The sequence below is a fragment of the Aquarana catesbeiana genome, linkage group LG02 (assembly GCF_042186555.1).
Source record: "Aquarana catesbeiana isolate 2022-GZ linkage group LG02, ASM4218655v1, whole genome shotgun sequence".
Lineage (NCBI taxonomy): Eukaryota > Metazoa > Chordata > Amphibia > Anura > Ranidae > Aquarana > Aquarana catesbeiana.
Window position 1 is genome coordinate 704733438 of NC_133325.1, and position 14805 is coordinate 704748242.

At 45.1% G+C, this 14805-nt stretch overlaps 1 protein-coding gene across 1 annotated transcript in view; it reads left to right on the forward strand.

Annotated features, from left to right (window-relative positions):
- The window catches only part of ASB9 (ankyrin repeat and SOCS box containing 9), an 82626-nt gene that overhangs the window by 60326 nt on the left and 7495 nt on the right, over nt 1–14805 (forward strand). The window contains exons 5-6 of the mRNA XM_073616946.1: nt 12092–12226; nt 12316–12507. Coding sequence (XP_073473047.1) covers nt 12092–12226; nt 12316–12507 — 327 coding nt within the window. The remainder of the gene's footprint in view (nt 1–12091; nt 12227–12315; nt 12508–14805) is intronic.

The window sequence follows — 14805 nt, forward strand, 5'->3', positions numbered from 1 at the left end:
AATTGGAGTTGTGTATAGGAGCTTGTCCTTTGCCTAAAGTTTTTTGTGTTAAAGTGGAATTCTAGGATATCACTAACTAATCTTAAAACTGCTCCCACCTCCTTCTTACACCTGTACTTAACCTGTAGAAGATACATTATAAATATTTCCCCTAGAAACCGAGACTTTTTAGGTACAGATTGTGAGACACTCTAATGTGTAAAAGTTATTAGATAATTTTATTAACAAGTATCAAAAGTAACAAGCATATATTTATAAAAAAAACATACTGATAGGGCTGTTGTACAAATCACTTAAGATGCATATATTTCCTGGAAAAATCCAAGTGTACATGCACCAAAATTGTGAACATAAAACAAAACCATATGCATTTGAAATCCTACGCGTTATGGAGTATAATAAACTCCTTCTTCAGGGATAATCCGTTATGCAATTTATGTGTTATTGATAATAGGTCCAATAGTATGGCAGGATCAGCCACCTCTTGGGGAGACAGGACATTACAGATCCCACTGGTGCAGACTGCCAGATTATTGGATGGTCTCTCCAGACTGGTTGGCTTGCTGAGGGTTTATTTTGTGATACCTCGGCCACTGACTGCTTTTTATGCACATCAGTTTTTCTTTATCCATCTGTCCATGGAATAAACCAGTGAAGGATTGGGATTTTTCCTAGACCCTGCCTCCCCCAAGCCTATACAGCATTCTCTGAGTCTCCTTGCTGATACGGTCCCTGTTTGGCGCATAGGCAAGCACTGCATTCACCTCACCTGTGACCAAGGAGTTTTTCTTTTAATTTCAAGCTATCTACTTTTTTCTCCTGGCCTATCTGGCCATTACTTATGTTGTTGCAGGATTTCAAATGCATATAGTTTTGTTTTATGTTCACAATTTTGGTGCATGTACACTTGGATTTTTCCAGGAAATATATACATCTTAGGTGATTTGTACAACAGCCCTATCAGTATGGATTTTATAAATATGTGTTAGTTACCTTTGATACTTGTTAATAAAATTATCTAATAACTTTTACATTTTAGAGTGTCTCACAATCTGTGCCTAAAAAGTCCCGGTTCCTAGGGGAAATATTTGTAATATACCCAAATAAGGATGTTGGCCATTTTACAGCAGATCGAATCCACCTCTATTTTTTTTTAAATCTAACCTGTAGAAGAAAGATGCATATACTTATCTATTCTCAGGGTGCTCTGGTCCGGTCACCTGTGGCATCAAGGGAGAGAAGGGAGTGCCGACAACTAGTGACCCATATTAAGCCTATTTGTGATGTCACCTCTCAGGTAGTCCAGCAGTTGTTGGAACTTTCCCTCCTCTCCCCTGTGGCCAGAGCAGACTGACACAGGGGAGATCCAATGAGCAGAATGGAGTGGCCAGGAAATAAGTAAGTATATGCATCTTTCTTCTGTTGGTTAGTTATATAGGTGTTAGAAGTAGGGTGGGAGCAGTTTTAAGATTAGTTAGTGATATCCCGGAATTCTAGTTTAAAAGTGGTCCCTCTTTCTCATCTCATAAAGTTGGGAAGTATGGCCACAAGTGCTCTGTTTAGTCAGGTTATAGGTATTCCTGGTTGTCACTCTGAGGCCACAGGTGGATGGAGGTCAGTCTGGCCTTCCATACCCCCATCACCTGGGCCCAAGTCCAAATCCTCGGTTGATCCTGGACAGATTGTGGAACTCGCAGGAGTGGTTGGATTATCCGTGGTCACGGTACCTGCTTCTAGAACAAGAGAGACCGGAGGCTCAAGCAAGAGTGGAAGCAAGTACCATTTAACTGTGACTTCCTGTACAGGTGGGACATCCGCAGGATAAATCATCTCCTGATCTCCTGCTGGTTTGGTGGAACAATTGCCACTTAGCACACAGGGCCTTGGCAGGTTGCGATGGAGACATCTCTTGACAGGATTAGGTCCTTCTGAGACTATGTCATACACTGGAGTTGGAGTGAAGGGTTGTTCAACCCGATAGGGGGTACATGTCCACTTGAGCTCGCTTAATCTAGGTATCAACACCCGGTCCCTTGGTTGCAACAGCAGATCCTCTAGGACAGAGTCCTTTGTCAAGTCCTTGTGTCTATCTAGCACCACCTGCTTGACTTTCTGTAGCCTATACTAGTGCTCCTGAACCCAGGTGCTATGTGTTCGAGATGTCACTTTTTTCAGGAAAAATCAATAGATCCACCGCTGGCCTAGTGCATGGTATTGTTGTAGGCTAACACCACGGCCCCATATGTTGGTGCAATCTGTCTCAGTGCCCTTGTTTAAGAGTTTGTAGCATCCCCAGAAGGGTGGGATTTAACAGCTCATAAGCTCCATTATCCTGTGGATGGTAGGGGGTGGTCTGTGACTTCCTGGTACCGCTGAAGCGGCACAGTTTGGACATCATCACTGTCTCACACTTTGGATCTTCGTCCGAGTATATCCATTTGTGACAACCTTAGGGCTAGACCACATGTTCCCAAAACAGTTTAGTTGTGGTTGGGGCTGTTTGAACATTGATGAGGCTTACCACTGCAAACTTGGTAAAGTGGTTGACAAAAAACAGGGCATAGCATATCCTGAGGGTGAGCTAGAGATTGTTAGAAAGTCTATGGTGACTAGGGATGAGCCGAACACCCCACTGTTTGGTTCGCACCAGAACTTGCGAACAGGCAAAAAATTTGTTCGAACACGCGAACACCATTAAAGTTTATGAGACACGAACATGAATAATTAAAAGTGCTAATTTTAAAGGCTTATATGCAAGTTATTGTCATAAAAAGTGTTTGGGGACCTGGGTCCTGCCCCAGGGGACATGGATCAATGCAAAAAAAAGTTTTAAAAACGGCCGTTTTTTCGGGAGCAGTGATTTTAATAATGCTTAAAGTGAAACAATAAAAGTGTAATATCCCTTTAAATTTCGTACCTGGGGGGTGTCTATAGAATGCCTGTAAAGGGGCGCATATTTCCCGTGTTTAGAACAGTCTGACAGCAAAATGACATTTCAAAAGGAAAAAAAATCATTTAAAACTACTCGCGTGGGGGGTCCCCCTAAATTCCATACCAGGCCCTTCAGGTCAGGGGTAAGGGGAACCCCGGCCAAAATTTAAAAAAAAAAAAAAAAATGGTGTGTGGTCCCCCTCAAAATCTATACCAGACCCTCCAGGTCTGGTATGGATTTTAAGGGGAACCCCGCACCAAAATTTAAAAAAAAATGGCGTGGGGTCCCCCTAAAAATCCATACCAGACCCTTATCCGAGCATGCAACCTGGCAGGCCGCAGGAAAAGAGGGGGGACAAGAGAGCGCCCCCCTCCTGAACCATACCAGGCCACATGCCCTCAACATTGGGAGGGTGCTTTGGGGTAGCCCCCCAAAACATCTTGTCCCCATGTTGATGAGGACAAGGGCCTCATCCCCACAACCCTGGCCGGTGGTTGTGGAGGTCTACGGGCGGGGGACTTATCGGAATCTGGAAGCCCCCTTTAACAAGGGGACCCCCAGATCCCGGCCCTCCCCCCTGTGTGAAATGGTAAGGGGGTACTTGTACCCCTACCATTTCACTAAAAAAGTGTCAAAAATGTTAAAAATGACAAGAGACAGTTTTTGACAATTCCTTTATTTAAATGCTTCTTCTTTCTTCTATCTTCCTTCGGTTTCTTCTTCTGGTTCTTCTGGTTCTTCCTCCGGTGTTCTCATCCAGCATCTTCCTCCACGGCGTCGGCATCTTCTTCCCTTCTTCTCCTCAGGCCGCTCCGCATCCATGATGGCATGGAGGGAGGCTCCCGCTGTGTGATGCTTCTCTCTTCATCTTCTTCTCTTCATCTTCTTCTCTTCATCTTCTTGTCTTCAGCTTCTTGTCTTCAGCTTCTTGTCTTCAGCTTCTTTTCGGGCCGCTCCGCATCCATGATGGCATGGAGGGAGGCTCCCGCTGTGTGACGCTTCTATTCTTCTGACGGTTTTTAAATAACGCGTCACGGGGAATGCCACAGGGAAGTCCTGTCAAGTCCCCGTGGGTCTGAGGGGGGCGGGGTCAACAGGTGACCCCGCCCCCCGTTATTTAAGAGCTGTCAGAAGAGGAGAAGCGTCACACAGCAGGAGTCTCCCTCCATGCCATCATGGATGTGGAGCGGCCCGAAAAGAAGATTAAGACAAGAAGATGAAGAGAAGAAGATGGAGAGAAGCGTCACACAGAGGGAGCCTCCCTCCATGCCATCATGGATGCGGAGCGGCCCGGAGAAGAAGGGAAGAAGACGCCGACGCCGCGGAGGAAGATGCCGGATGAGAACTCCGGAGGAAGTACCAGAAAGAACCAGAAGAAGAAGAAGATGGAGGAAGAAACCGAAGGAAGATAGAAGATAGAAGAAAGAAGAAAGAAGAAGCATTTAAATAAAGGAATTGTCATAAACTGTCTCTTGTCATTTTTAACATTTTTGACACTTTTTTAGTGAAATGGTAGGGGTACTGTACCCCCTTACCATTTCACACAGGGGGGAGGGCCGGGATCTGGGGGTCCCCTTGTTAAAGGGGGCTTCCAGATTCCGATAAGCCCCCCGCCTGCAGACCCCCACAACCACCGGCCAGGGTTGTGGGGATGAGGCCCTTGTCCTACCCCAAAGCACCCTCCTAATGTTGAGGGCATGTGGCCTGGTACGGTTCAGGAGGGGGGGCGCTCTCTCGTCCCCCCCTCTTTTCCTGTGGCCTGCCAGGTTGCATGCTCGGATAAGGGTCTTGTATGGACTTTTGGGGGGACCCCACGCCGTTTTTAAAAAAAATGTTGGCACGGGGTTCCCCTTAAAATCCATACCAGACCTGAAGGGCCTGGTATGGAATTTAGGGGGACCCCCCACATCATTTTTTTTTTTTTTAATTTTGGTTCGGGGTTCCCCTGTGGGGAATTCCCATGCCGTTTTTATCAATGAACTTTTATGTGTATTGTCGGACCGGCAATTCATTAATAGCCGCGAGTAGTTTAAATTACTTTTTTCCTTTGATATGTCATATTGCTGTCAGACTGTTCTAAACATGGGAAACATGCACCCCTTTACAGACACCCCCCAGGTACGAAATTTAAAGAGATATTACACTTTTATTGTTCCACTTTAAGCATTATTAAAATCACTGCTCCCAAAAAAACGGACATTTTTAAAACTTTTTTTGCATTGATCCATGTCCCCTGGGGCAGGACCCAGGTCCCCAAACACTTTTTATGACAATACCATGAATATAAGCCTTTAAAATTAGCACTTTTGATTTCTCCCATAGACTTTTAAAGGGTGTTCCGCAGCATTCGAATTTGCCGCGCACACCCCAAATTGTTCGCTGTTCGGCGAACTTGCGAACAGCCGATGTTCGACTCGAACATGAGTTCGACTCGAACTCGAAGCTCATCCCTAATGGTGACCAGCTCCAGGGGCTCCAAGGTAGTAATGGTCATTGGTGAGGTTCTTTCAGGTGGGGGCTTATGTACAGAACAAGTCTTGCATTCCTGGTAGACCTTCTGGACCCATTCTGAGCAGTCTCCTGACTCAGTCCTGTCAGCCCCAAAGGGTCCATTCACAGTGTGTAGTACTTCCCACTGTTCGGTAGGAATTCATGTTTGGTGATACAGCACATTGCTCTCTGTCTCAAGTTGATTACATTGCCTCAGTATCGATCAAGCTGCATTAGACAGTCTTTGGCACTCACGGGAGGAGGGCTTACGCTGCTGAGAGAGGAAGTGCTGCACTTGCATAAGGTCTGGATCCTCCTGTTGAATCATCGCCCACTCCTCTGGGCTGTAAATTTTGGTGGATTCCAACTGGGGAACCATCCCCTGTTCTTTTATCAAGCATGAGAGGGCCGCCAAAGGCTACTTTGATGTCTTCTCAGCAGGAGTCCACTTCCCCCCTGGGTTTTCCACCGGATAGCGGGACAGAGCATTGGCATCTCCGATAAGTTTTCAAGGTCTATAGTGGATCTTGTACTTGAATCGTGCCAGGTGAGTGACTCACCTTTGCTCTAACGGCCTTAGTTTTGTAGTGTCCAGATAGGTGAGACAGTGGTTGTCCATAAACACCTCTATGTCTGCTCTAGTGAGGTATTCCGCAAACTTCTTGGTGTTGGCCCACACTAAAGCCAGCAGCTCCAACTTGAAAGAGTTGTAGTTATGAAGGTTCTTTTCAGTAGGATGGAGGCTATGGCTGGCGTAGGTCATCACCTGTTCACTGCTGTCTTGTACCTGAGCCAGCAGAGCTCCCAGGCCTTGTAAACTCCCAACCGAATACACCCGGAAGGGCTTTGAGTAGTCCGCATAAGGTGCTGAAGTTAGTTTTGCTTAAGAATCTCAAAGGCCTTCTGTTGGGGATGCTGCCGTTGGGCTTGGATGGAGGATAAAGAGCTGCCTTGCTTCTGGGTGGTGTGACTGCTCAGCAGCTGGGTAAATGGGGCAGCTAGCTGGGTGAATTTTGTGATAAACCTTCAGTAGTAGCCCGTCAGCTCCAGAAAGGAGCGACGCTAAGTAACAGTCTTTGGGTGGTGCCAGTCCTGCACTGGCTGGACCTTAGCCAGGTCTGGGGAAACTTTTCCAGCTTCCACAATATGCCCCAAGTATTTGATTCATTGCCTCATTAAAAGGGCATTTACTAAGCTTCGGTTTTAATCCATATTGTGCCAGTCTGGTGAACACCCAGTCCATGTGCTTAACGTGATCCTCGAAGATAATGATATCATCCAAGTAGACTAGCACAGTCTCAAAGTTGAAGTCATCTTTCCATTAGGCGTTGAAATATGCTGGGAGCATTGCTCAGGCCAAAAACCATACAGTTAAGTTCAAACAGTCCCAGGGGTCTGACAAAGGCAGTCTTTTCATGATGTTGATCTCGTACTGGGATTTGCCAGTAGCCACTTGCCAGTTCAAGGGTGGAGAAGTACATGGCTTGACCCAACGCTATAAGTGACTCCATTATCGGGAGTAAAGGGTAAGTATTCTGATGAGCGCAGCCGTTTAATTTGAGGTAGTCCATGCAAAACCGCAGGTGTCAGTCTTTCATTTGTACCAGAACCACTAGAGCAGCCCATGGACTATGACTCTCTCGAATCACCCCACTGTGTAATGTTGCAGAGCAAGCCCTTGATCTCCTGGCACAGAGCTGGGGGAATATGACGGCATCACTCACGAATGGGTGGAGCATCCCCCATATGGATTGGGTGATTAATGGCTTTGGTATAGCTGTAGTCTTCTGGGCTGGCAGCAAAAAACAGTAGACATATTTCAAGTAGTTGGTGAAGCAGTCTCTGTGGCAGGATAGTCTTGAAAGGGATTTTCCAGTTGTTCCAGCAGCAACTTGTAGTTTGACTCATCCAACAAGGACATGGCTGCTTGTAGTGGAGCACAAATAGCTTCTACTCGGAGTTGAGCCTCTGAGACGCAGTGACGGAGCACTACGTACAGGTGTGCTAGGGTGGCATGGTTGGGAAATACAACCAGGGTTGTCCCCCAGGTTGATGAGCTGCACTAGGACCTTTCCTTTGTGAACTATGGTCAAGGTGTGTGCCACTAGCCACCACCACCTGCTTGTGGAGTTCCACCATTATTGTAACTCCTTGAAGTGTCTTGTGACCTCTAATGGGAAGAGACCAGCCTGCCTCTTGGATGGGTGCCAGGAGTAGTTTTTGCTTGGGCGGCTTGCAGACGACTCCCACTAGTTCAGGCTGTTTCTTCACCGCCTTCAGGTGAGTTTCGTAGGCCCGTATCACATTAAGCCACACAGCTCACAGACCACAGCCAAGCACACGCCAGCCAGAATGTTCAAACTTGGTCAATAAGCAGGGCAAGTCCAAGTCCCTTAACACATTCATGCCCAGAACAATAGATACTGCTGAGGTTACTGGGTCGCGAGTCTCCACTACTCCTACTTGGTCCCCTACTTTATTGTCAATCTGGATCCTTACCTAGGTGACTCCTTCGATCAGGATTGGCAAATTGTCGGCCGCCTTGAAGGATAGCCAGGAGGGGTCCAGTTGGTCTTGTATTCTGAACCACTGGGCATAGAAATCATACTCCATGACAGTGACCTCCAAACCTGTGTCAGTCAGGCATGGGACCTCATGTCCATTAACTAGGGCAGCCACCACTGGACTTGGAGCGACCATAGACTCTGGTTTGCTGGGACCTTCTGATTATTTGCTAAAAAAGTGCGGTGCGGCTTATCACTTTCTGTGTTGTGGGCGTTATTAGTGGCAAGCGGGCACCTCGTGTAAGAGGCCATCTATTTGTTTTTATGGCTTTTATGCCTTTCTAATACAACTACTACACTATGAGATATTCACTTTTCTACTGAGCCAGCTCTATATGTGCAAGTTGCTTGGAAGGAACATCTCTTTATTGTTTTAGCTGATTTACTGGTTGGAATATATGTGGAGGTGGAAAAAAATTTTCAGACTGGTTGTGATTAAGGGACCGTTTGGTGAGTGTTTAGTGTGCACATCAATCACTAGGTCTGTATGGCGTGGATAAGAATATCTCAGGTGGATTCATCTATGGTCTTCATGATATGAACTTCTCAAACACAAATAACAATTTTTTTGCACTTTTCTGGTGACGGTATTCACAAACTTCAAAATTATGTGATTTATTCTGTATATATATTATTAATCAATTTGGTTTGTGTTTTTGTATAATATATCTAAGTATATAGGTATATATATATATATATATTTATTATGTATTATCACATGTAACTATATGCACATTACAGGTAGAGGGTTTGGTTAGCGCCCCCTATATTGCATATCCACTTTTGCTGGGACCTTGTGTTGACTGCCCCTGGGATCGTTCCTTTGACCTGGCCAATAGTCTGCATGAGCTTTTGAACTCAGGCTGACCACAGTTCTTTTTTACATGTCCAAAATAACTGTGCTGCCAGCACTTACGGTCTTCCTCTGGGTCCCTCTGTAATGGGTTCTTACCCTTGTGGGAAGAAACCGTATCTTGTTTGATTGAGGACAGTTCTGATTTCAGGGAGGCCACGTCCAGGGCAAGCTCCCTTAGTGCTGTGTGTATGGCTAACAGTGGTGAGGGTGCTAGGGGCTTCTTTTTCATGTGTGCTGGGTCATACCTGTTTGACACTGCCACAGTTGCTTCCACGTCTCCTTGGGGAGATGGGGAGATCTCCAGGTAGGATGGCATGTCCCTATCCTTTCCCTAATCTCTCTGCCCATAATCACTGTCGATGTCAGATGGGTGACCTGTCCCTACACACTACCCACATGCAAAATAAGTACCAAGCCTGGGGTCCAGGGCCTTAAATTGGTTGTTACCTTTCAAACCCCTTTTACTGGCAGCTCTTCTTTTTTATCCAGGGATAATGCACTGTGTAAGTGTTTTTTTTTATAAATGAAGCCTCTAAATACCTTTTTTGCAGCTACATTTAGTCCAGTCGCGTGACTCCCGGCCACTCTGCTACTCTGATCCAGGGCTACAGTGGGATCTCCCTCTGATATCAGCCGGGGAGGTCACTCGGCCCCTCCTGCTGTAGCCCTGGATCGGAGTAGCAAAGCGGCCGGAGTCACGTGACCAGCCTGAATGTAACTGCGAAAAAGGTATTTAGAGGCTTTTGCCCCGAACACACGATCGGAATTTCGGTCGGAAAAACCTTGGATGGTTTTTCCGACGGAATTCCGCTCAAACTTACCTTGCATACACACGGTCACACAAAAGTTCTCTGAACTTTTGACCGTCAAGAACGCAGTGACGTACAACACTACAACGAACCGAGAAAATTAAGTTCAATGCTTCTGAGCATGCGTAGGAATTTTGCGTGTCGGAATTGCTACAGACGATCGGAATTTCCAATAGGAACTTTTTCCGTCGGAAAAATAGATAATCCTGCTCTCAATCTTTTGCTGGCGGAAATTCCGCCAGCAAAAGTCCGATGGAGCATACACACGGTCGGAATTTCTGACCTAAAGCTTACATCGGACTTTTGCTGGTGGAATATCCAATAGTGTGTACGGGGCATATGTTTATAAAAAACACTTATACAGTGCATTATCCCTGGATCCCTGGATAAAACAGAGGGGCTGCCAGTGACAATTATTAAACTTTTTTTTAACTACTGATAGCAGCGGGGGTGCACAGACACGAAGCTGGCAGGCAGGGAGGGAGAGGGAAGAGGAGGACAGGAGGACAGAGGAGAGCTGCGGTTGACGAAGGCACGCAAACTGACCACGTTAGTCAGGGCTCAGCAGCCATGATTATTATGGTCAGGACACAGAGGTGGGCACAGGAAGTGGCAGGATCAGCCAGGTTTTTTACAGCTGTTTAACTTGCTATACAGAAGATCAGTTTTTTTTTAGGGTTACAAACACTTTAAATAGGCTCTGCCTGACCTATAATGGCTTCTAAAGTCATATGGGGCAGCAGCATCCAATCAGAAAGCTTCCCCAATGACTCTGGAAACCATGGAGGAACCATATTCCCATTGACTCCCTCTCCTCCTACTCCTTTGTACTAATTGCATTTTTCAAAATATATTCTGTTTTTTTTTTTTTGTTTTAAATAAATACATAGCTTTAATTATTGTTGGCTTTTTTTTTTTTTTTCAATAAAGTTTAGCTTTAAATCAAATGTGATTCTTCAGTGCGTTTTGAAATTTTTTGAAGTGGAAAATAAAATAACCAATGGCATAATTAACATGTTCTGCTCAGTAAACTTATTTTTGTTATTTTTACAATGTTACCCAAAACTTGCTTTTCACTGGACTTTCCCTTTTACATGCTTGCTATGCTATCTTTCATAAGATTTGTAAATGCTGTCTTTAGTGGTAATCCGTATGTCAGGGAATGTGAATTTTATTTTTAGAATTGTGCATCAAAAATGTATTTCATGGTTTTTATATTTTAGTATGGCATAATGTCTCTTCCCAGTGTAGCCTGTCATGGATGGGGAATCTATAACCAACAGGGGAAGACTGGCTGACGGGGACTTGGTAATAGCAGCTGGGGCAAAGCAGTTTTGTAGGCCACAAGGAGAAAAAGAGCCTTGTGTAGTTACGAGGATGTAACCGATACTGTGTATGGAGACTGGATACCTGGTGACACTGAAGGGAATGGGATCAGTATTCTTGCTTGCTCAGTGAAGGCAAGAGCCTTTTGAAGAGCTGAAGTGCAGGGTCTACGGAACCACCTGATCTTCACCAGAGTGCCATGCAAGGGGTGATAAGCTATGTTACTGACAACTCCCAGGTTGTGGCCCTCTGATTCACCAAAGTAGGCATGTGCTTGAAAGTGGGATGCACAGAAGACAGGTGAAAGTCTATTGCAGCACTGGGGTTATGGGATCACTAGAAGTCTCTTGCAGAACTGGGATTTTGAATACAGAGGGAAAGTTTGGAGAGTACAGGAGACACACAAGTGAAGGGAGACTAGATACAATCAGGGGTGCTCAGAGAATCACACAGGTACTTGTAACGAGTTGCTGGCTGGAACACACAGGGAATCACACAGGTACTCGTAACGAGTTGCTGGCTGGAACACACAGGTACTGGTTGCAGGTTGCAAGCCTGGAATATAAAGAGTCACAGAGGATCACTGGAGTCAGGAAAACTGGAGATACGGCGAACATGCGGGGGTCACAGTGATTCACAGGAGACATGTACAGAAAGTCACTAGGAGACACAGGGAGCTCAGCAAGCAGTGTGGTGACCCAGTGATCGAATGCCAAGCAACACATGCACTGGCCCTTTAAGACAGAGCCTGGCCATGTCTGGTTGAGGTGTCAGGGTCCGTTTATTGGCTGCATGCCAAAGGACTTGTTCAGTGGAGAAGATTCTACTGAAACATGGCCCTAACTTCCCTTCCCACAGACAGATTCTTTGATAGCACCACTGTAGATAGGGGAAACACACACTTTTTAACTACATGCTGGATCTCAACAACCATCTCTTGATTAGCAGAAGATTTTCTTCTAGTCATAGAACACAACCCTGGTTTCTATTAAATGGTGTTAAGCATGGGGCAATCTACGAAGGCATTCCTTTTTTAAGTCAGTAAATGGGAGCTTCGATACCACGGTATATAATGCGGGTATTCACTGAAGTGTCCCCCATTGTTGTGTTTCAGGCCATACAGAATGTATGGAGTCTCTGGCGAACTCTGGCGTCAGTATACAGCATTACATAAAGCACCTGGGCTCTCCGCTCTATGTGGCCTGTGAGAATCAAAAAGTGGACACTGCTAAAAGACTTCTCGAGCTGGGTATGGAATCATTCTGATCATGAATACAAACTTCTCTCTTTTCTTCTGACATTTCAATTATTTCAAATATAACTTGTTTTATCCACTAGGAGCAAGTGCAAATATTGGTAAAGACCTGGACACCCCACTACATGCTGCCTCAAGAAATGGCAATGCTGATTTAATGAACCTAATTATTGACTATGGAGGAAGCACACAGAGCAGAAACACAGATGGAAAACGACCCTCAGAGCTCATCCCTCCACATAGCTCATTGAATGAGATCTTTTTAAAAAGAGAAGGTAGACATTAATCCAAAGTTTGAGGACCTGTAGCAATAATAATGTGAAACAGTTCCAGAGGAAAATCTTCGCTATAGGAGGTTAAAGCTGTATTAAACCCAGAACCAAAAATGTAATATCTTGCAGCATACCAATCAGTAGATGTGGTGGCTGCATTTCTTTTCTTTTTGAAGGCCCTTTTCCCTCTCTTTTCACCTGCTGATCTGGCCAGTAACACACCACCTGTATTAAAGAGTCCACACTCTGGATGAATGAGAACAGGAGGCACAGCAGACAGCAGCATTGTCAGTCTAAAGGGGGGGGGGGTAGTGTTAAATGTATTAGCAGATTTAAATACACTAACACATTAAAGCCAAACTCTGGCTCACATTTTATAATCCCTTACAGTAAACATTTTTTTTTCCTTTTAGGATAAAGGTTTTGCATGAATAAATAATACAAGATGATCATTGTAAGTACCCCTGGCAGTGTTAAATGGTTTGTCTCATTCCTGTAAACTGATACATTTGGAAGAGAAATTATTCTTTTTAAAAACAGACTTACTGGCTAGATCACCAGGTGAAAATAGAAGGAATAAAGCCTAAAAAAATAAAATAATGCAACCACCACATATGAGTATTGGTACGCTACAATATAATAAATGTTTGCTTTTGGGTTTAATATTGCTTTAAATAACAATTCGTTTTGATGGTACTAAAAGAAAAGTAGTACCCACGCTTGTTTTCTTGCTGTTAGCAATATACAGACTGTCATCTTCAATCAAAAAGACCTCCAACATGTGACATTAGAACCTAAAGTGTAAGTTCAGCATTACAAAAAATCACACTATGCTATCCCATGTGGATATAGCAGTGTAGTGTGCTAAACCTACCCTCCAGCCAGAGCTTCCTTACTAGTTAAATAGTAAAGTCCACAAATGCATTTAGAAGAAGCTTAAAATCCTCTGCAGCAGGCAATGGTCCTGTCCTGAGTAATTATAGGGATGAAGCAGCTGTTGAAACCAGCACCCCCTAGTGCCACAGGAGGGAACACCGTCTTGTTATTTTGGGCCACCCATGTGCATTTTCTACTCTCACCTGTCACCTCAAATGAGCTCAGCTTCTGTGACAAGAGAGAGTACATACTGTGCATAGGCAACTCTATAAAACTGGATGGTGCGTCTCCCATAGCGCTATGGGATGCTGATCCAAAAGGCTGCTCTGTCTCTACAATATCTGGGATGGAGCCATTGCTGTGGGTCCCATTTTTTAAATGGAAAGGAAGTCCTGGCTGATAGGTAGGTTTAGCACACTATGTTGCTATACCCATATGGGTCAGCAGCAATTTTTTGTAACGGTGAACTTTTACACTTTTAAAGTGCATGTAAACCCTAAATCTGTTCTTCAGCATGTTTGGCATCATTATTATCATAATACAGGATTCATATAGCACCAACAGTTTGCGCAGCACTTTACAATATAGGGGGACAGTACAATTACAATACAGTTCAATACAGAAGGGACGGGAGGTAAGCTCATGGAGCTTACAATCTAAAGCATCATGCCTCATTGTATAGTTTTCCTATGCAAATTCATGACTGCTGAGGTGCAATAAACCCAGGTCCATACCATGATCCATCCAACTTAGACCTTACCCCTTCTTCCCATCCAATAAAGACCACTTACCACCATTCATGTTGGAAAGGGCAAGGCCACAGCTTTTATTAAATTCAACTCTTTAACAACTTAAACATACATTTAACATTCCACAGTGCCAATCACAGTAGCACTGTGAGCACTCAGTTCCGACTGGTGGAAAGGGAGATAACTGAGGGGCCTGTCCTTACCATAAGTGCCGGACTGCCGTCTATCTCCCAATTAGCGTGAAGGGCGCACCTCTTACCGCCGTGTTTTGCTGGCAAGGTCACCAAAAACCGCAGCAAGCTGTGACGTACCAACCATATAAAGGGCGGGAGGGTGGGCAGCTCTTACCGATCTTCTTCACCAAAAAGGCCCAGAATCCCCTGGGGCAACCACCTTAGTGAGCTCAGGCCCAACCCCACTCCGTCCCCCCACCAATCCACCGTGACCCCTAGTCACCATACTCCGCCCTGGTTATGCCCCCAACAGTCAGGGCTCTCTTTCCCAATGGGTTCAAGAGGCCTGCATGACTGCTGAGGTGCAATAAACCCAGGTCCATACCATGATCCATCCAACTTAGACCTTACCCCTTCTTCCCATCCAATAAAGACCACTTACCACCATTCATGTTGGAAAGGGCAAGGCCACAGCTTTTATTAAATTCAACTCTTTAACAACT